The 21,849-nt window shown below is 44.5% G+C and overlaps 1 protein-coding gene across 1 annotated transcript in view; it reads right to left on the reverse strand.

Annotated features, from left to right (window-relative positions):
• CCDC13 (coiled-coil domain containing 13) overlaps positions 1–21,831 on the reverse strand; it is a 38,877-nt gene extending 17,046 nt beyond the window's left edge. The window contains exons 1-11 of the mRNA XM_035129831.2: positions 21,718–21,831; positions 19,179–19,414; positions 18,672–18,820; positions 18,354–18,496; positions 16,742–16,822; positions 12,659–12,769; positions 11,736–11,840; positions 9,184–9,348; positions 6,819–6,995; positions 4,108–4,314; positions 2,247–2,371 (exon numbers count right to left, since the gene is read on the reverse strand). Coding sequence (XP_034985722.2) covers positions 2,247–2,371; positions 4,108–4,314; positions 6,819–6,995; positions 9,184–9,348; positions 11,736–11,840; positions 12,659–12,769; positions 16,742–16,822; positions 18,354–18,496; positions 18,672–18,820; positions 19,179–19,405 — 1,490 coding nt within the window. The 5' untranslated portion in view covers positions 19,406–19,414; positions 21,718–21,831. The remainder of the gene's footprint in view (positions 1–2,246; positions 2,372–4,107; positions 4,315–6,818; positions 6,996–9,183; positions 9,349–11,735; positions 11,841–12,658; positions 12,770–16,741; positions 16,823–18,353; positions 18,497–18,671; positions 18,821–19,178; positions 19,415–21,717) is intronic.
• Between the last annotated feature and the right edge of the window lie 18 nt (positions 21,832–21,849).

Here is a 21,849-nt window from a genome sequence, read left to right on the forward strand (position 1 = left end):
TGGGCAGGGTACAAATGATAAAATAATTATTATTAAACCAAAGCTCTTCTGATGTGACAAATTGTGGCAGGGTACCTACAATTTTTTTAGGGACCCAGGTGGCGCTGTGGGCTAAACCACTGAGCCTAGGGCTTGCTGATCAGAAGGTCGGCGGTTCGAATCCCTGTGACAGGGTGAGCTCCCATTGCTTGATCCCAGTTCCTGCCAACCTAGCAGTTCGAAAGCACGTCAAAGTGCAAGTAGATAAATAGGAACCGCTACAGCGGGAAGGTAAACGGCGTTTCTATGTGCTGCTCTGGTTCGCCAGAAGCAGCTTTGTCATGCTGGCCACATGACCAGGAAGCTGTACGCCGGCTCCGTCGGGCAAGAATGCGAGATGAGCGCGTAACCCCAGAGTCGGTCACGACTGGACCTAATGGTCAGGGGTCCCTTTACCTTTACCTACAATTTAGTTCTCTCACTGAGGCAGAAAGCTTGCGTCTGGGATGTACCACTGCGGAGTACAGCTGGGGGTAGGTATCACAGCAAATGCTCCTCTAGTGCAAAAGGATTTCTTGCACGTGAAATATTGGAATGTCAAGGCGAGAAAATCTCTCTGATGTGTGCAATGAAATTTGTTGGTATTAAGGACCACCCGATCACGAAAGCCTCCAAGCAGCTGAAGTGGTATATTCCCTCACGCAGGATTATCTGTCTCAGTGAGAACTAGGCTAATGGACACAGCCGGGTAGAAATAAAATCTGAATTCTCCATAAATGAACCGGCTGGTGAGGCATTACACAACACACTACTGCCCTCCAGCAGAAACTAACTTTGGAACAATGCACACAGAAGGGTTTATTCATCACCTGTTTCCCTGGACCAGCAATCCCTTCTCAAACTCTGAATTATTTGCTTATGGGATTATTAAGCAAAGGTGAGAAGAAGTAAAGAAATAGAAGACTCCCTGATTGAACTGAAATGCCCTGCTAACTTCTTTGTCAGACTGGGATAAGTCCTAGCCGCATAGATATAAAAGTCTCTGGTTTGTAAGACTGGATGGAAAGGATTGTCTCAAACTACACAGGCGCCTGTGAATAATCTGAGGCAGTATACAAAGGGCTGAGAGATTCCCTGGAAATTCCTTGTCTGTTCAAAGGTTGCCGATTTCATTCCAGCTCCCTCTGGCAAGGAGAAACTGCACATGTCAAATGGCTGCCTGCCATTCCCCTGAAAAAAACACCTCTTTGGGGAAAAAGGTGTCAAGGTACTATCCTGATTGTATAAACTACCCTATATATGACCCACTGCTGGAGACGGGATGTCAGAGTTGGGCTGAGCTGAAGCCATTAAGAACTTCGCCTCCGGATCGAGGGCTTGATTGAAGATTTGAATAGTCAGTCAGATCTATCAGATTGGAATACAGTCATACCTCGGCTCCCGAACGCCGTGGGAGTCAAACGTTTCAGCTCCCAAATGTTCAAAAACTGGAAGTGATTCTTCGGGTTTCCGAACGTTCTTTTGGAAGCCGAAAATCCGATGGGGCTTCCGATTGGCTGCAGGAGCTTCCTGCGGCCAATCATAAGCCGCACTTTGGAAGTCAAACATTTCGGAAGTCAAACGGATTTCCGGAACAGATTCTGTTCGACTTCCGAGGTACAACTGTGTATGGGATTCAGAAGGAGCTTGCCATACTGGGCCAAACAGGCAGCCTTCCCTAATATGGTGCCCTCAAAATGTTTCGGGAGTACAATTCCCAGCACGCTGGCTGGGGCTGATGGGAGCTGTAGTCCAAAGCTTTTGGAAAACACCAGGTTGTGGGAATCTGGGCTTAAGTCCCTGCTCTCCTGATGACTGACTTCCCGGAAGAAATGCCAGGAAATCATCTTAATTGTGAAGATTTGCTTGATGAGTGTCAGCTGCATAGTAGGCTTGCAAAATAAGTGTGGCTGCCCCAGTAGTCCTTTTTGGGACCCCATGACCCCAAATGCCTAGCTTCTGAAGCAATTTCCACAAACTGTGACCAAACTGCCAAAGTCCTCCGAACACTTTATTCCAGGCATCCCCAAACTGCGGCCCTCCAGATGTTTTGGCCTACAACTCCCATGATCCCTACGTAACAGGACTAGCGGTCAGGGAAGATGGGAATTGTAGTCCAAAACATCTGGAGAGCCGAAGTTTGGGGATGCCTGCTTTATTCTGACAGGCAGCTGTATTCCTATAAACTGAGGATTTAAAAGTGTTTTGGTGGTGGTGGTTGTTTTTACCTCACAGAGCTATCACTTCCAACAAGGTCATCCCTCCGGGATCCTGACGAACTATTCCCTTCTTCCAAAGATTCGGCTGACAGTGTAGAGAGAGAGTCTGGACTGCTTTCCTCTTTTCGATGGTGCTGGTGTAAGACATCAACCAAGTCAGACTTTACTACACATTTTGAGCGCAACGAGGTCGATTCCCCGCTCCCCATCTCCTCTTTCCTTTCATCCCCTTGGGTGGTTTCAAATGTCCCATTTCTTTCATCCAGTTTCATAGACAACAGTCACATCCACAATACACATTGAAAGCATGTTATCACAGGCCCATTGGCGACCCAACCAGAATCTGTTTGTGGGAAGGATTTTTCCATCTCACTTCTGCCACCAAGTAATGGATTCTCTCTCTTGAGTGTCCTTAGACCTAAACCTCACAGGAATTCCTTTGGTGTGAGGAATGCTGTACGAAAAATGAGTAGGCTGAAAACCAAACCTGCCAGGCAGTACTAATATTATTTATTGCATTTATATCCCTCCATTTTTTTTCTGAAAGGGACTCCAAGTGGCGTACATGGTTCTCTCCCTCATTTAATCTTCACAGCAACCCTGTAAGGTAGGCTATGCTGAGAGGCAGTGACTGTCCCCCAAGGTCACCCAGTGAGCTTCATGGTCGAGTGGGGATTTGAACCCTGGCTTCCCAGTTCCTAGTCTGACATTCTCACCACCGCACCTGCCAGGGGAAACACAGGCTGCCTTTGGACACCCTTGGGATTCACAAAGACAAGAGCCAAACAGGCCACTCGCTGTTTTTTCTCGCAATTTACTCAGTAGCATAGAATCAAGCAGGCAGATTCAGAACCCACACCAGGATAAACACAATACTTTTATTCAAAAGAACCCAATACCAATAAAAGCCAGTTAAGAAAAGGCACATGGTGTAGAGATACTTTTGGTAATTGCAAAACAGAAAAAAACAAAGCTAGTTTGCCTCACCTTAATACTAACCGTTGAGAGTCACAGTCCTCACTGAATCTGCATTCACGCACACATAAGTGTTGCCATTCACCTTTGTCTATCTATGCCTGTTAACGCTATCAAAGAAAGCTAATAGGTTCGTGAGACAGGACTTGCCCTTGCAGAAGCCATGCTGGCTGCTTCAGCAAGGCTTGTTCTTCTAGAACTTGATCCGTTCCAGAAGTCCATTCTTAAACCAAAGCATTCTTAAACCAAGGTGTGCTTTTCCATAGCAGCGGGGGACTCAATTTACACTCAACAGGAAGCGGAACATGTTCTGCTTCCAAGGCAAAGTTGACAAACCAAAACACCTGCTTCCAGGTTTGCAGCGTTCTTAATCCAAGTTGTTCATAAACTAAGCTGTTCTTAAACCAAGGTACCACTGTATACAGTTGTACCTTGGTTTTTGAACAGCTTAGTTCTTGAACGTTTTGGCTCCCGAACGCCACAAACCTAGAAGTCGCTGTTCCGGTTTGCAAACTATTTTTGGAAGCCGAACGTCCGAGGGGGCTTCTGCGGCGTCCGGTTGGCCGCATGCACTTCCTGCAGCCAATCAGAAGTTGCGCTTTGTCTTCCAAACGTTTTGGAAGTCGAACGGACTTCCGTAACGGGTTCCGTTCAACTTCTAAGGTACGACTGTACTTGGTTACTGTATATTCAACAATACTTTCCACCAGTTTTCCCGGGACAGACATAAAACCAGCCAGCCTGTAAGGTCCACAAGCTGCTGAGCTCACTAAGCTGGAAACTCAGCCAAGCCTCCTGTGAAGATCGTGTTTTGCTAATAGTTAACTCCAGATTTGAACTGTGCGATTTCCTGGCCGGCTTGCTCTCTGATATTAAGTGATCCGATCTGGTTTACCTGCGAAGTGAACTGCTGGACCTCCTCCTCCAATTCTTTCACCCTGGCCTCTCTCTCGGCGACCATCTGCTTAAGCTGCTCGATGAGGCAGTTTTGCTTCTGGACCTCAACACTCAGCTGCTGCTCCAGGTTCTGGTGGGATTCCTTGGTCCTCTCATCCTGCTGGCTCAGGTTCTTCAAGATGGCTTGCATCTCCTTCTGCTGGCTCTGCGGAAGCGGAAAAGGCACGGGGTTTGCACACATGCACCATTAAACGCGGGTGAAGGTGGCGTTTGACCCCTAAAGGTACACCCATGTGCAAATTAATTGAAGCAATGTAGTTTATTGCACAAAGCTCACATATACATGTACAAAACTCACATATACGTACATGAGTAACGGATATGACCTCCGCAATTTTTAAGCAGCATTTGAACATGGGTTGGCATGGAGTCTACTAGTTTCGGACAGTCACTGTTGATTTTCGGATCCCTGTACCAAGCTTGAATTAGCGCCTGAATGAGCTTCTCCATAGTCGTACAGTCTACAGCATGGAGGCGACTTTTGCATATAGCCCACAAATTCTCAATGGGATTTACATCCGGGGAATTCCCTGGCCCATCAAAGTACCTGTATTTGCTGCTCTGTCATGAATTTCTTCACTGCTTTTAATGTGTGACAGGGGGTTAGGTCCTGCTGCAATATCCTGGTACTGTCAGGATACTTCTTTTCCAGCTCTGGAATAACTCTTTCGTAGAACCTGAATATATTGTGGCGAGCACATCCTTCCTTCTGTTGGCTGCAGGCTTCCGACACCACCAAGTGACTTTTCGTGTTTGTTTTGAGTACAGGATTACGAGTAAAATAGAAAGCATGCTTTGTTTCAATTAATTTGCACAAGGGTGTTCTTGCCGGAGGCCAGTACAGTTGACAGAGCAACACGAGGCTGACTTCTGTGATGTACCTGAAAGGCCAACATGTACCTCTGGCACAAATTATTAACTTTATTACGGGAAGGGCTATTATAGCGCAATGGAAGCACATCTACTCTACATGGAGAAAGTCCGACAGTTTCAGGTAAGGCTGGGAATGTCCCTCATCTGAAACCCTAGAATGCTGATGCTGGTCTGTGTGGACAATACTGAGCTAGATGGACGGCAGCGAGAATGCTACTAGCCCAGAGATGGAAGGAAGGAGAAGTACCGACAAAAGAAGAATGGCAGACGAAACTGATGGAATAAGCAGAGATGGCGAAGCTGATGGGGAAGATCAGAAACCAGGAAAATCAAGTATTTTTTAAAGACTGGAGTAAATTCTTAATTTATTTAAAAGACCACTGTAAATGGTTAAAATCATTGGCAGGGGTGTAACGACACTTGTGATGTGGAATTAACTATGGTAACTATGGATATATAACAGATGGATAATGGTAAAAGATGCAGAAAATTTAATTTTAAATATGGAACCCATGGAGGGAGGGAAGGAGGTCCGAAGGTTTAAAAAAAACCCTTTTACTTAAATGTTTGAAATGGTTAAAGTTAAAATGTATAAAACACTGTAAAACCAGTACAGTGGTACCTCGGTTTATGAACACAATTGGTTCCGGAAGTCTGTTCATAAACTGAAGCGTTCATAAACTGAAGCGAACTTTCCCATTGAAAGTAATGGAAAGTGGATTAATCCGTTCCAGATGGGTCCGCGGAGTACTTAAACTGAAGCGTTCATAAACTGAAGCATGAGTGTAATTGGTTCCGGAAGTCTGTTCATAAACTGAAGCGTTCATAAACTGAAGCAAACTTTCCCATTGAAAGTAATGGAAAATGAATTAATCCGTTCCAGATGGGTCCGCGGCGTTCATAAACCGAAAATTCATAAACCGAGGTGTTCATAAACCGAGGTTCCACTGTACTACACACACACACACACACACACACACACACACTTTAAAAATACTGAGCTAGATGGAACAAGGGATGTATCTCGGTATAAAGCAAGCTAAGGTCATACGGTGGTACTGCTGGTTAAGAACTTAATTCATTCCGGAGGTCCGTTCTTAACCTGTTTTTAACCTGAAGCACCACTTTAGCTAACGGGGCCTCCCACTGCCGCCGGAGCACGATTTCTGTTCTCATCCTGAAGCAAAGTTCTTAACCTGAGGTACTATTTCTGGGTTAGTGGAGTTTGTAACCTGAAGCGTTTGTAACCTGAGGTACCACTATATTTTGATTTGTATTCTTTAATATGTTAAACGAGCCAGAACGAAAATTGATTCGAAAACAGGCATACTCTTTGACTTTCAGCTCTCATCAATTAATGAGCAGAAGTGTTTAGTTGACGAGTCTACCAATTAACATGATTAAAGTGGCACTAGATAGGGCACAAACACACATGTACACACACCTGGCCTGCTTCTTTAGGATTATTATTATTATTATTTATTAAATTTGTTAGTCACTTTATCTTGCCCAGGGAAACCAAAGGTGACCTATAAGATATGTAGAGGCAATCCTAGAATGATAGAATTGGAAGGGAACACAAGGGCCTTATATTCTAACACCTTGCAATGCAGGAATCTTTTGCCCATTGCGGTGCTCGAACCCACGACCCTGAGATTAAGAGTCTCACGCTCTACCAACTGAGCTACGCAGATACTGGTAGCATTCTGGAAGTTGAAATAGCCTTGAGCAGTAGCTGTTGCCAAACCCCTCGGGTGTGGAACAGCCAGATCGTACCAGCAAAGCGTCAACGAGTTCGTCATCGTGCTTCCCTTTGTCCAGCAGGGTCGAGATCTGCTCCTTCAGGGTTTTCACTTCGTGAGACAAGACTTTGTTCCGAGCTTTGGAGCTGTCCAACTTCTTTTTCAGCTCTTCATAATCCTTCAGGAGGGTGTTATGTTCCCCTGTAAGTTTCTGCAATTAAGCAGATTTTAAAAAGTTCAGGCTTGAAACGGTAGGGAATTTATTAACCGTATTTTTCCTGTGTATAAGATGCCCCCATGTATAAGACGCCCCCCATTTTTTAAGCCCAAAATTAAGAAATAAATATTTTAAACACCAAACAGAACAACTTTGATATTTTATTAAATGTTCAAAACACCGGCATATTTAGTACTGTATATTTAAACATCAAACAGTGAGGCGAGCTGTGTCATGGCGGCTGCTCCTGTCAGCTCAGTGTAAATCCACCGTAGCTGCAGATCCAGCCCCCCCCCCTGTGTGTTGCACTTTGGTCTCAGTATTTATGGTAAATACGACTCTGGAGTTGCACACTCATCTCGCTTTACAGGCCAAGGGAGCTGACGTTTGTCCCCAGACAGTTTTTCCAGGTCATGTGGCCAGCATGACCGAGCCACTTCTGGCGAACCAGAGCAGGGCACGGAAACGCCGTTTACCTTCCCGCCGGAGCGGTACCTATTTATCTACTTGCACTTTGATGTGCCTTCAAACTGCTAGGTGGGCAGGAGCTGGGACCGAACAACGGGAGCTCACCGCGCCGCTGGGATTCGAACCACCGACCTTCCGATCGGCAAGCCCTAGGCTCAGTGGTTTAGACCAGTGGTCCTCAACCCCCGGGCCACGAACCGGTACCGCGGTCCTTGGATCAATTGGTACCGGGCCGCCCAAGGAACATTAAATACAATTAAATTAAAATTATTAAATCAAAACAATCTAAATAAAATATAAACAATCAACGTCCGTCCCCCCCTCAGTGGGCTGCAGTAAAATTATCAAACGTTGACTGGTCTGTGGCGATAAAAAGGTTAGCGAGCACTGGTTTAGACCACAGCGCCACCCGCGTCCCATCAGTATTAATAATAATAATAATTTTATTTATACCCCGCCCTTCCCAGTCAAGACCAGGCTCAGGGCGGCTAACAACAAGAATATCAAAGCAAGCATAAAAGAAACAATTCAATTAAAATGCAGATTAAATACAATGTTAAAATTCAATTTTTAAAATTAGGAATCTACAAGTGCAACCTCATTTAAATATCTGTAGGATAAAGCCTTAGGGGAGGGTAACACCGGGGTCAGACTGAGTCAGTCCAAAGGCCAAGCGGAACAGCGCCGTCTTGCAGACCCCACGAAAAGATGATAACTCCCGCTGGGCCCTAGTCTCCTGAGAGAGAGCGGTATGTACCATATTTACTCCACGAGCGCCGGCAGATTCGAACGCTGGGGACAATGTCCGGAGTGTGGGCTGCTGGGGGCGGGGGAGTACCAGACCAGGGTTTATCGTGAAGCCAATATTGAGGGGAGGCTGGGGGGGGGGAGAATATGGATGGTGGCATGTATTTATTTATATATTCACAGTAATTGCAACATTCCGTGTACAAGGTGACCCCCAATTTTAAACTTAAAAAAAAATTGGAGGGAAATATAATCTTATACACAGAAAAATATGGTATGGATCATGTAGTCCACCTTTTTTTCCAAGGAGCTTGAGGTGGCACATACAGTGGACACTCGAGTTGCGAACGTGATCCGTGTGGGAGGCACGTTTGCAACCCGCAGCGTTCGCAACCTACGGCGGCGCATCTGCGTATGCGCGGGTTGTGATTCGGCGCTTCTGCGCATGCGCAAAGCATGATTTAGTGTATTTGCGCATGCGCGAACGCCCAAACCCAGAAGTAAGCTGTTCTGGGACTTCTGGGTTTGGCGCGGTGCGCAACCCGAAATCACGCAACCTGAAGCTCCCGTAACCCGAGGTATGACTGTATCATAGAATAATAAAATTGTAGAGTCAGAAGGGACCCCAAGGGTCATCTAGTCCAACCCCCTGCAATGCAGGAATCTCAACTAAAACATCCATGACAGATGACCATCCAACCTCTGCTTAAAAACCTCCAAGGAAGGAAAATCTACAACCTCAACATAACAACCTTGTGAGGTAGGTTAGGCTGAGAATGAGGGCCTGGCGAGGGACCACAGGCTATGATATAATCAGAGAGCAATGGGACCCTGTGTCCTTAAATCCAGCGGTGTCTGTCTCAAAAACAAACAAACAAACAAACCAAACAAAGCAATCAGGAAGCCCAGGCCTCAGATCCCAGATCCCCTGCCTCCTGCAAAAGGGTTTCTAGCCTTACTTCCTCACCTCTAGAGTTTCTTTCTTTTCTTTTTCCAAGCTACGAATCCTCTGCAGGTTCTTTTTTTGGGCAGATGTCTTCCTCGATTCCTTCAGGCTTACAGTCTCTTCCTCAGTGCTGCTCTCGGACAACCGGCTTCTGGTGTGGCCCAGCTGGCTCTCTAGTTCCCGGACCTAGAATCATAGAATCGTAGAGTTGGAAGAGACCACAAGGGCCATCCAGTCCAACCCCCTGCCGAGCAGGAAACACCATCAAAGCATTCTTTACATATGGCTGTCAAGCCTCTGCTTAAAGACCTCCAAAGAAGGAGAGTCCACCACACTCCTTGGTAGCAAATTCCACTGCCGAACAGCTCTTACTGTCAGGAAGTTCTTCCTAATGTTTAGGTGGAATCTTCTTTCTTGTAGTTTGAATCCATTGCTCCGTGTCCGCTTCTCTGGAGCAGCAGAAAACAACCTTTCTCCCTCCTCTATATGACATCCTTTTATATATTTGAACATGGCCATCATATCACCCCTTAACCTTCTCTTCTCCAGGCTAAACATACCCAGCTCCCTAAGCCGTTCCTCATAAGGCATCGTTTCCAGGCCTTTGACCTGAGGAGGAAGTGGGAAATGCGCACCCTTGCAAGTGTTGCTTAGCTGTGTAAAAACTGATCCACTTATTAATTCATTAAAAAAATATTTTAGATACCGCTGTTTCATTTTTTTAAAAAATCAAAATGGTTTGCAACAAAAACACAGTAAAAAGAGTATAAAGGCAGTTAAAAACAGGCATCAATTAACCATGGGTGTAGCCAGAATTTATGTTGGAGGGGGGCAGGACACCCACATGCCATCAGCCTCTGTCTGGCAGATTCCGAATGAAACGTCTCAACAACAGTTGTTTTAAATTACGTTCTGTTGACCACAAGTGTTCAGAAAAACCTGTCAAAATCTTTCTAAAATTTCTACTTTTAGCTAAGTATTTTTATTTATTTACTTGATTTGGAGGGGGCAGCTGCCCCCCCCCCCAAGCTACACCCATGCAATTAACCATCAAGGAAAGATGTATTCTTCATTGCCTGCGTAGGTCTGGTGGAATAGAAAAGTTTTCAGCGGGTGTTTAAAAGTTGGCACAGAAGGCGCCTGCTGAATCTCTAGTGGCGGAGAGTTCCACAGGACTGGGATCGATGACAGTTCCTTGTCGTTATCAAGTCAGCCTTGCCAACTTGGGGAATGAAAATGGCAGTAGGGTATCTAAGATGCAGATAGCAAGCTGGCAAATAGCCTGCTCTCTTGGGCAGATTATAAATTGACCCCAGTCAGCAAAATGGTAACTCATAGACCTTTTCCATGGAGCCGATCTACTGTAGCCTATAGACTTGCTCAGTCCAGGCCAAACTGAGACTCAAGGCTTATCTGTCAGTTCCTTGCCTGTGCTAAGTTAGCTCACTTTGAGATCTCTTCCATGCCCATCAGAAAGGTTATGTTATGATTTATTTACATGCCGCTTTTCAGCCAAAAAAGGCACCCCAAGGTGGCTAACATACAAAAGAAATGCAAATACAATACAATACAATAAAAATCAAGCTAAATATTCATACAGTGGTACCTTGGTTCTCAAACTTAATCCGTTCCGGAAGTCTGTTCCAAAACCAAAGCGTTCCAAAACCAAGGTGTGCTTTCCCATAGAAAGCAATGCAATATGGATTAATCCGTTCCAGACTTTTAAAAACAACCCCTAAAACAGCAATTTAACATGAATTTTACCATCTAGTGAGACCATTGAACTGGGCTCCACACAGTCACAAAAACGAATACACCAAAAAGCCCCCAAAGCAAAAACGCAAAATCAATAGCGAAAACAAAAGCGCCAAATATAAGCTCCAAATATCACCTCCGTGTTGCGTGGGTGCTCGAGACCTCAGCATAGCACTCAAAACGGAAGTGTGGCACTCAAATCAGAAGCGCAGCACTCCAAAGGAGCACGTTCGGCTTCCGGAAAAAAGTTCGCAAACCGGAACACTTACTTCTGGGTTTGCCGCATTCGGGTTCTGAATTGTTTGACAACTAAGCCGTTTGGGAACCAAGGTACCACTGTATTTCAAAATGCATTCATTTCCCTGCCAAACAGGCAACCGATTATTCCTTTTCAGTGGCAGAGGCTTGCAGCAAAAATGAATAAATCACCGAAGCAGAATGTAACAGAAGCAGTCAGCTGTATGTTAGTGTTGACACGGGAGGAGTGCAAAAGGGGTGAGAGGGGGGTCCCACTAAAAATCTGATCGGCAAGCAGGGGAAAAGAAGGATCTGTCTTGGTCCACCTGGTGGAACAGTATTTACAACAGGCACCTGCTCTCCAGAGTTTCGGAGGAGGGCGCCTCTCAGACTTACCTGGAGATGCCAGGGATTGAACCGGGAACATTTTGCATGCAAGGCATGTGCTCTGCAACCCTGCTAATCGACTGGCAATGGACCAGATCTGCGCGTGCAAATGGCCAGTTGAAATTCTGCAATAATCGGTCCGACTCTGCCATGCAATGTTCAGAAGAGCGGGGGAATAAAGACCATTGACTCACTTTCCCTTGTAGGACCAGGATCTGCTGAGCCCGCCCACGCCAGGTGCCAGGGGTGGACAACAGATTTTGAATGTTGACGTCTTCTCCAACTTCACTGGCTAAAAGCTGAAAACCAGATACAGAACATGATTATGTCATGGGAATCAAAGGTTTCGATTTATCATTTATTTTATTTAACCTTTTTAAAAATCTTGCTCTTCAGCGAAATAAAGCTCCTCAAAGCAGCCTAAAAATAGTGTGTGTGTGTGTGTGTGTGTGTAAAGGACAGTCCCTGCTATCAGGCTTACAATCGAAAAGACACGACACAAAAGGAAAATGGACTGGGCAGGAGGAGAAAATATACAAACCCAGGTTCAAGTTCTTAGCTAATGTGTTGCAGAAAGTGCCTTTTCCAAAATCTTTCTTAAGACCGTAAGAGGAGCCCGAATTAGCTTCTGGCTCCATGTTTTTAAAGCTTATTATTTATACTCCATTTTTCTGTTAAAATAATTGAAGTGGCATTTTTTCACACAGGTGTTTTGTGAGTTGTTTTGCCAGGCTGCTGCATACAACTCAGAAACACAGCTGAGGCAATGTCACTCCAGAAAAATCTGAAGTACCCACTGTCCTAGGACAGCTGTTCTGTTTCTTCAGCTCCTGCTGCCACATACGTCACTAAACCAGCCCAGGACACCTCCCATGTTCAAGGAGAGGACAGCTAATACTGGCAGATAATGTATACCCTGAAAGTGACCTTAGGGGTGGGTCAATGAGGGTGACCTCACTGATCTGAATTGCTTGTTGGATGGCTGTAACTGTTAGGCCCAAGCATCATGAAGGTCTCTAGTGGGGAAAAGCAATGGGATGCTTAAGAGTTCTAGAAGATCTACACATCAGATCAATAAATTCTGCACTAAGAAATGCAAACTAACAGAAGATCCTACCTTCTGTGTCGTCTTCAGTTCCTGCTTTGTGGTCTGGAGCTGGTTGCGAAGTTCAGACACTTTGAAGTTGGCTGCTGTTAACTTTTCTTGCAAGGCTTTCATCTCTGGGCTCTCGAGATTCAAGAGAAAGGGGTGTTTTTCAATTAGTACGCATGAAGAACAAATGGCACGTTACACAAGGCATTGTTTGTTTATTTACAGTTGTACCTTGGATCCCGAACGCCTTGAGAGTCGAACATTTTGGCTCCCGAACGCCGCAGACTGGGAGGTGAGTGTTCAGGTTTGCAAATGAAACATTATTTGGAACCTGAACGTCAACACTGCTTCCGGTTGGCTGCAGGAGCTACCTGCAGCCAATCAGAAGCCGCACCTTGGTTTCCAAATGTTTTCAGAAGTCGAATGGACTTCCGGAACGGTTTCCATTCAACGTCCGAGGTGCCACTGTATTTCCATTTATAGGTAAAGGTAAAGGGACCCCTGACCATTAGGTCCAGTCGTGACCGACTCTGGGGTTGCGCGCTCATCTCGCATTATTGGCCGAGGGAGCCGGCGTATAGCTTCCAGGTCATGTGGCCAGCATGACAAAGCCGCTTCTGGCAAACCAGAGCAGCACATGGAAACGCCGTTTACCTTCCCGCTGTAGCGGTTCCTATTTATCTACTTGCATTTTAACGTGCTTTCGAATTTATACACCACCAATTATATGAATATCCAACATGAGAGGTGGTGGATTCTCCCTCCTTGGAGGTTTTCAAGCAGAGGCTGGATGGCCATCAGTCACGGATGCTTTAGCTGAGATTCCTGCATTGCAGGGGGTTGGACTAGATGACTCTTGGGTCCCTTCTGACTCTAAGATTCCATGATTCTATCTCAGGGCAGTTCACAAGATAAAAACGCAAAATAAATAGTTAAAACAAAAACAAAACACTTAACGCTCCTTCCCACAAGAATATTTGAATATGTATATGTCGACCACAGCAAACTATGGCAAGTTATTAAAGAAATGGGAGTGCCTGATCACCTCATCTGTTTCCTGAGAAATCTCTATGTGGGAAAAGAAGCTACAGTTAGAACTGGATATGGAACAACTGATTGGTTCAAAATTGGGAAGGAGTACAACAAGGTTGTATATTGTCTCCCTGCTTATTTAACTTATATGCAGAATTCATCATGTGAAAGGCTGGACTGGATGAATCCCAAGCCGGAATTAAGATGGCCGGAAGAAATATCAACAACCTCAGATATGCTGATGACACAACCTTGATGGCAGAAAGTGAGGAGGAATTAAAGAACCTTTTAATGAGGGTGAAAGAGGAGAGCGCAAAATATGGTCTGAAGCTCAACATCAAAAAAACTAAGATCATGGCCACTGGTCCCATCACCTCCTGGCAAATAGAAGGGGAAGAAATGGAGGCAGTGAGAGGTTTTACTTTCTTGGGTTCCATGATCACTGCAGATGGTGACAGCAGTCACGAAATTAAAAGACGCCTCCTTCTTGGGAGAAAAGCAATGACAAACCCTAGACAGCATCTTAAAAAGCAGAGACATCACCTTGCCAACAAAGGTCCGTATAGTTAAAGCTATGGTTTTCCCAGTAGTGATGTATGGAAGTGAGAGCTGGACCATCAAGAAGGCTGATCGCCGAAGAATTGATGCTTTTGAATTCTGGTGCTGGAGGAGACTCTTGAGAGTCCCATGGACTGCAAGAAGATCAAACCTATCCATTCTGAAGGAAATCAGCCCTGAGTGCTCACTGGAAGGACAGATCGTGAAGCTGAGGCTCCAATACTTTGGCCACCTCATGAGAAGAGAAGACTCCCTGGAAAAGACCCTGATGTTGGGAAAGATGGAGGGCACTAGGAGAAGGGGACGACAGAGGACGAGATGGTTGGCCAGTGTTCTCGAAGCTACGAACATGAGTCTGACCAAACTGCGGGAGGCAGTGGAAGACAGTAGTGCCTGGCGTGCTATGGTAGGGCGTGTCATTTAAGGACTAAAAAAATTTTTTTTTGAATTTGCTCAATGAGGGGTTCTAAAAATATGTTATTGCACATGAGGAATCCAAATCTGCAATTATTTTTATGATTGGTTGATGTTTAGCTTGGTAAATTTGGATCTGTTTGAAATACACTAAAAAAAAGCCAAAAACTCGCATTTTGAAGCGAAGTTAAAGTTTTTAATCATTTTATACAAGCGAAAATATAAAGAAATTTTGTTTCCAGCTGTAACAACATATCATTACTTTATCTTAGGCATCCCCAAACTGCGGCCCTCCAGATGTTTTGCCTACAACTCCCATGATCCCTAGCTAACAGGACCAATGATCAGGGATGATGGGGGCTGTAGTCCAAAACATCTGGAGGGCCAAAGTTTGGGGACGCCTGCTTTATCTTATAACGTCCTATTATAGTAAAAAAAGAATAATAAATTAACAACTTCAAGGGCTGGTGTCACATGATCATGTATCTGCTGAGGGCCCACATCTGAGTAGGAGAGCCACTGGCAGAAGCCCCCTGGACCATGCTCTTCAAAAGAAGTGTACACTGTTAAAATTTGATTCCTGTAGACTCTAAAGGCCTGCTCTTGATCCTCACAAAGATGGTGTCAGACTTAGTGAAACCATATTCCATGCAGGTCAAGACTTTTGTTCATTTAATGGTTCTGAAGCAGGAGAATATATAGTATTTCCATCCTTCCATCACTGTGATAGAAGGGTTACCATAATGCTTATTATCCATGCTACTATTGAAGGAACTAAAATCTTGTCTTTCTTAAAATGTGGCAATCCTTATCTTAAGATTGGGTGCCTGCCCAACAGCCTTAATCCTACACTATCAGAATGCTGTTTTTGCACCCCCAATTTATCCAATAAGGAAAGACCGTCACTCGACTGAACTTTGGTAGCTCTACTTTACAGTGTATTTTTAACACCTCCAAGTAGTTTATCCAGTCCTCTGCATAGACTTCCTTATCGTGTTTATCATCATAGCTATTCTTCAAAGAAAACATGCTTTTCTCCTTCATGGGAATAAAATTCTGTTTGCAAAGGGTGGGAGTGAGCAACAAAAGGAGACAATTCTCTGCTGAAAATAGTATATGTATATATAGAATATAGTATAGTATAATAAAATGATGTTGGTGGGTTGGGATCCCAGCTCCTTTGATGACCACACAATTGTTCTGGTACCAGAGATGCTCTGTAACATATTCAAGCAAGACCCCAGCCCCTAGTCTCCAATGCAACACAGAAGACAATTGCTAGGGCTGGTTAGATGTCCTCATGCCACCCCATTTTGTCTATCTCGGATAGATGAGAAATCTACTTGTCAGAGCATTTCGGCTTTGAAACCCCAACAACCTCAGTGGGTGGACTGGTGGTAGAAAGCAAAAAAGATATCACATACTGTTGTATAATATGAATATTAATAGTACAGATAACTACAATACATATAAGAGAACTACAATACAGTGGTACCCCACAAGACGAATACCTCATGCAACGAAAAACTCTCAAGATGAAAGCTTTTTGCGTTGCGCGAGGCGACTCGCAAGACAAAGTTTCCTATGACCGCGCTTCGCAAGACAAATAGGAATGCATTAACTAAATGGGTAGACCGGGTAAACAGGGAAAATTTTAAACCATGCTTTGCAAGCTGAGTTTTTTGCTATACGAAGTGACTTGCAGAACAAATTAATTTCATCTTGCAAGGTACCACAGTATCTTGTAATCAATTTTAGGCACTTATCAACATCTGTTTTCATCAAAATTGGGGAATAACCTATATGTTTATAAATGACAGGAAAATTTTAAAAATGTTAAAAAGTAGGAACTTTTCACATAGAGATTTACCAAGCAAGACCTCAAGATTTACAAGGAACCAAAATAGATTTCAAATTACCTCATCATACCACAACTTTTTAACACCCCTCAAATCAGGATTTTTAAAGATGGAAAATTCAACACGCCCTAGTGCTATGGTCCATGGGGTCACAAAGAGTCGGACACGACTAAACGACTAAACAACAACATTATTATTATTATTTTCATTACTACGTTGAGAAAACAGAGTGGTTCATTCTTACCAGAGGCATTTCCGTTGTCTTACGAGCAGGCTGACTGTCTTTCTCCTCAAGTGATTGGGGCTTGAGAGCTGACATTTGTAACTAGAATATATACACACACACATATACACGTAATTAGATAAATGCCAGCATTCCTGTGCAACTACAAAGCAGATCAAGGAAAAAGGGTGAGGGAATGACTGACTGCACAAGCACCTGCAAAGCAGACATGAGAATGAAATTTACTGGATGTCGGCAGTTGCTAGAACCTCAATTGCCTCAAGATGGAAAAGCCTGGGTATGGCTCCCCTTTATCACATACACAGCCCAACAAGACAACGACAAAATCCACCAACAGCATACGAATCAATACGGCTAACCTGATCCTAAACACCCACCCGCCCCACTCACGCATGAAAACAAAGCTCACCACAGCCAATCACAAATGAACAACCCCAACCTCTCTTACCACCAGAGGAACACAAGCAAAGAGCAGAGAACCTGCAAAAGCGACGCTGACATAAAACCCCACACATATATTAAGTAAAATAGAAACATCGCCACCGGCCCCTGCCCCACTCGCCTTCCCCCCTCCTCTTCCCCCTTTTCTTCCTCATGTAACACTGTCTCAACAAATGAAACTGATCTGTAAAAATGTTACTTGGGAAAAAAAAAGAGACACTGCTCATACTTTTGTAAACCAAGAATTTTTAAAATAAAAATACATTTAAAAAAAAGATGGAAAAACTTACAGGACTTGCAACTTTTGCTGTGGTATGTGGAGTTTAGATTGGCTGAAAATAGAACTAATAAATTACATGCTGCCAAAGGCTTGGAAGACCTCCAAAAATTCAAAAATAAAAGCTTTTGTATCCCGTCCATCTGACTGGGTTGCCCTAGCCACAATTCTATGCTGTTTGGTGGGGTTTTATCTTGTATACAACAAATAAAGACACACAAAGCTCCCTTCTCCACAATGCAATGCAAAATGTGGCTTTCCTAATGGTCTTAAGTAAAGGTAAAGGTTAAAGGGACCCCTGACCGTTAGGTCCAGTCGCGGACAACTCTGGGGTGCGGCGCTCATCTTGCTTTATTGACCAAGGGAGCCGGCGTACAGCTTCTGGGTCATGTGGCCAGCATGACAAAGCCGCTTCTGGCAAACCAGAGCAGCACATGGAAACGCCATTTACCTTCCCGCTGTAGCGGTACCTATTTATCTACTTGCACTTTGACGTGCTTTTGAACTGCTAGGTTGGCAGGAGCAGGGACCAAGCAACCTGTTTCTTATTGCCTCATTGGTGAAATACCTCAACTTTGAGCCTCTGTCTGTGTGGCATTTCATTCTTCTGGTTTTAATGAATTAATCAAACAAATTAATACAATAGAGACAATAAAAATACAAAACAAAGTGCAGTACAGGGCTTGCCGATCAGAAGGTTGGCGGCTTGAATCCCCGTGATGGGGTGAGCTCCTGTTGCTTGGTCCCTGCTCCTGCCAACCTAGCAGTTCAAAAGCACGTCAAAGTGCAAGTAGATAAATAGGTGAAACCACTGGCAAGGTCCTAGCTGCCTGCTGAGAGAGGAGATGCGGAGGAGGCGAGGCGAAACCTTCTCAGCAGAAACAGAAGCCTCACCTCTTTTTCCAGCTCCTTGATTCTGTTGTTCAGCTGCTTCACTTTGGTTTTCTCCTTTTCAACCTCCGCAGTCATGTGCCGGTTCTGCTTTGCCAACTCAACTATTTTTGCGGCCGCGACGTCTCCCGTGACGCCCGAGGTCCCTACGGAAAGAAGCAGCAACAGTGGGTGAGATCTGCTACCCCTGTGGATCCTGCCACCTGAGGCAGTCACCTCACTTTGTCTCATGGGTGGGCCCGGCCCTGATAGAAGGTAAGGGAGCCTGCAAATAGGTCACACAGACAATGGCAGGTGTGTGTGCAAAGCATTTCCATTTACCCATCAGGGCCAGCCTCTCTTCCTCAATCTTCTTGTGCAGCTGCTTGATTTCAAATTCTCGCTCCTTGAGCACTTTGTGCAGTCTGCCGTTTTCATCTACAGTCTCTCGAAGCTGCTGCTGGAGCTGTTCGTTTTCATTTTCAAGTAACCTGGGGAGGGTGGGGGGAGAAAATACAGAACAGCTATAAACTATGTCCCAGACACTTGAGGAAAGGCAGGAAGCAGGACTGGTGAGTTGGTGTCATCTGGGAAGAGTCCCAAGGCTGGGTAGAGGGACCCTGACGGACACCTCTGATTCCCAGTCCTGGGGCACCCTGCTCTAGCTCCACAACAAAGAGATAGGAAGGTCAGCTCAAGAGGTTTAAGGGATAGTCTGGGAAGCTGGAGGTTCCCCATTCTATCTGTTTTAACCCTATGTATCCCCTCTTCTGCAAGCTGCGTTGCACTCAGACATCCACCACATCCTTTGACATTTCCCTGATGAATGAGCCTGGGTTACCTCTATACCTTTTGCTAATGTCCTCCTTAGGCATCTCACTGCCCACAGTGTACAAGCTGAGATTATCTTGGACCCCAAAGGTTTCCTCTTGACTGCCCTTTTCGCTTTGTTTCATGCTCTGTTGTTGTTTTTCTTTCTTCTTCTCCATCAGGTTTTGCATCCTCTTCTGCTGCTGTTCCTGGAGAGCCTTAAGCTGCATCCTTAAATTTTCGTTCACTTCCTCATCCAGCTCCATTATTCACTCCTGAAAGGCAAGCAAAGAGAGAAGATGCAGAATCATAATGCTCTCAAAAACACTTCCAAGACAGCTCTCTCCATAACCACGGTGCCCCCTCTGGATGCCCTTCTTATTGTACATTCACGATGAATTGTAATCATGATGATATCAGGGGGGGGGGTATACACAATTGCATTTTCAATAATACAGTATTTGTGCCTGCAAAGTTTTGGGGGGTGGGTATATTGTTTCATTTCCAATTAGTGCATGTCTTTGGTTCTACAGCAAGGATGCCCAAACTAAGGCCCGGGGGCCGGATGCGGCCCAATCGCCTTCTAAATCCGGCCTGTGAACGATCTGGGAATCAGCATGTTTTTACATGAGTAAAATGTTTCCTTTTATTTAAAATGCATCTCTGGGTTATTTATGGGGCATAGGAATTCGTTCATATTCCCCCCCCCCCAAAAAAAATACAGTCTGGCCCCCCACAAGGTCTGAGGAACAGTGGACCGGCCCCCTGGTGAAAAAGTTTGCTGACCCCTGTTCTACACAATGCCCCACAACTTCCTGCTGGTCTTCTGTAACTTTTTATAATGCTAATGTTTCCGTTTATTTTTTGTCCCACTTTTGTTGCCCAATAGCACAAGAATGGGAATAATGCAATAAACTGGGGAAGCATCACACAACAGCTAATAAAACAAAATATTGGTCCCCCCCTTAATATTTCCTATTTGCACAGTAATTCATTTTGGTACAGTAGATACCTATGATTATTATTATTATTATTATTATTATTATTATTTTGTGCCCCTCAGCTCAGCGCACTGTGAGGGGAAACCTCCTGAACCATTCTAAATCTAGTGCTGGCAGCATGAAAGGGAAGGTGTGGCCCCTGACTCTCTTCTGCCATCTGCATCCTAACATTCACACATGCATGCCTGTTCTTATACAGGGGTATCACTTCTGAGGGAGGCCAACTGAAGCCTAGAGAACTCGAAGGTGTGATGTTTGTGTCTCGCACACATTTAATAACATAAATGAAAAGTCACACCCACCCACAGATGCCTTAGGCGGGAAAGAAAACAAGGCTTTATCCCTGGTAAAAGTGGGTGGGTACAGCTGAATCAGCTTTGAGACAGGCAAATATGTAAATCGCCCTTCCTGTAGCTTTATTTATATGTTATCAATAGAAAAGGAGGGGGGATGCAAATGCGGAGGGGAAGAAGCAGGCATAGCTCCCTGGGCACCACCCAGGTCTAAGTCTTTCCTTTTATTTTATTTTATTTTTTAAATAATTTTATTGGATTTTATAAACAGAGTGAAAGAAAAAGAAAAAACATAGAAAAATACAAAAAAAGGAAAAATACGAAACAGTTTCAACAGATCTTATTCCCCAAAATTCTTCACATCTCAATAGCAATAAAATAGGTAAAGAAAAAAATTACAGGTAATAAAATAAAAGTAAAAGTACAATAATTCAACTCTATAGCTTCCAATCTAAGCATTTTGGACTTCCACATTCCCCCTTCTTCAGTTTTAAATATTACAATAACTCCTGCAGTTTCCAAATCTAAGATCACATTCTTTTTTCTAAATTGTAACTTCTTTATTACTAATAATCTTTCACACTTCACATTACTATTATTTAACTACTAATCTCTACCCCTTACCCCAAAATATTCCAACTTATCTATAAAAATCTTTTACCCCCTATTATTCCCACCCACAAAACAAGATCTAACCCCCTAATTCTTTCCTTTTATTTTTTAACCATGTTTATTGATTTTGAACAACAAGCATTCGCAAGATCAGTCGGAACACCCCCAACACACCCTTACAAAACTTAAACACAGTCTGTTGACACACACAAATAAAGTTAAGGCGACTTTAAATCGCATGTAAAAGAGTATCATTCTGTAAGTTTTGGGCAGTTTATACGCATGCTCCCCTCTTTTTTTTGAGGCATATGAAATAAAATCAAGCCACGTATTTATTAAAAGTTACTGAGCTGCTTCTGTTACCTTCCCTCGTGGGTTTTCTTACGTTTGCTCCTCCATTAAGATCAGGTCCCCAATCAAAAGTTCAAAGAGATTTGTGTCCCTTTATGCCTTTTTTTTTGGAGGGGAGGGTGTCATAGACATTTGTGGGGTGGGGCAGAACAGCATCTCTCTCTCTTTCTCTCCTTCCCCCTTTATTAGTAGCATGCATTTGTAAGTTGGAGGGGCACCCAGAGTCATCTAGTCCAGCCCCCTTGCAAGGCAGGAATCTCTACCCGAAGCTGTCGCTGCCAGGCTCCCCAGCAATTCTGCCCCCCCCCGGCCAATCCTCACCTCTCTCTGGGCCTAGGCCGGGTCTCCCCACGCAACTCCCTTCCTGGGGGCAGAGGAAGGCTAGGCAAGTCCCGGGGCTGGAAGGCTGCAGGGCCGGACTAGGCCGCACCCCCACGCCGCCTACCTCGCGCT

The sequence above is a fragment of the Zootoca vivipara genome, chromosome 12, assembly GCF_963506605.1.
Source record: "Zootoca vivipara chromosome 12, rZooViv1.1, whole genome shotgun sequence".
In the NCBI taxonomy this organism is placed as follows: Eukaryota; Metazoa; Chordata; class Lepidosauria; order Squamata; family Lacertidae; genus Zootoca; species Zootoca vivipara.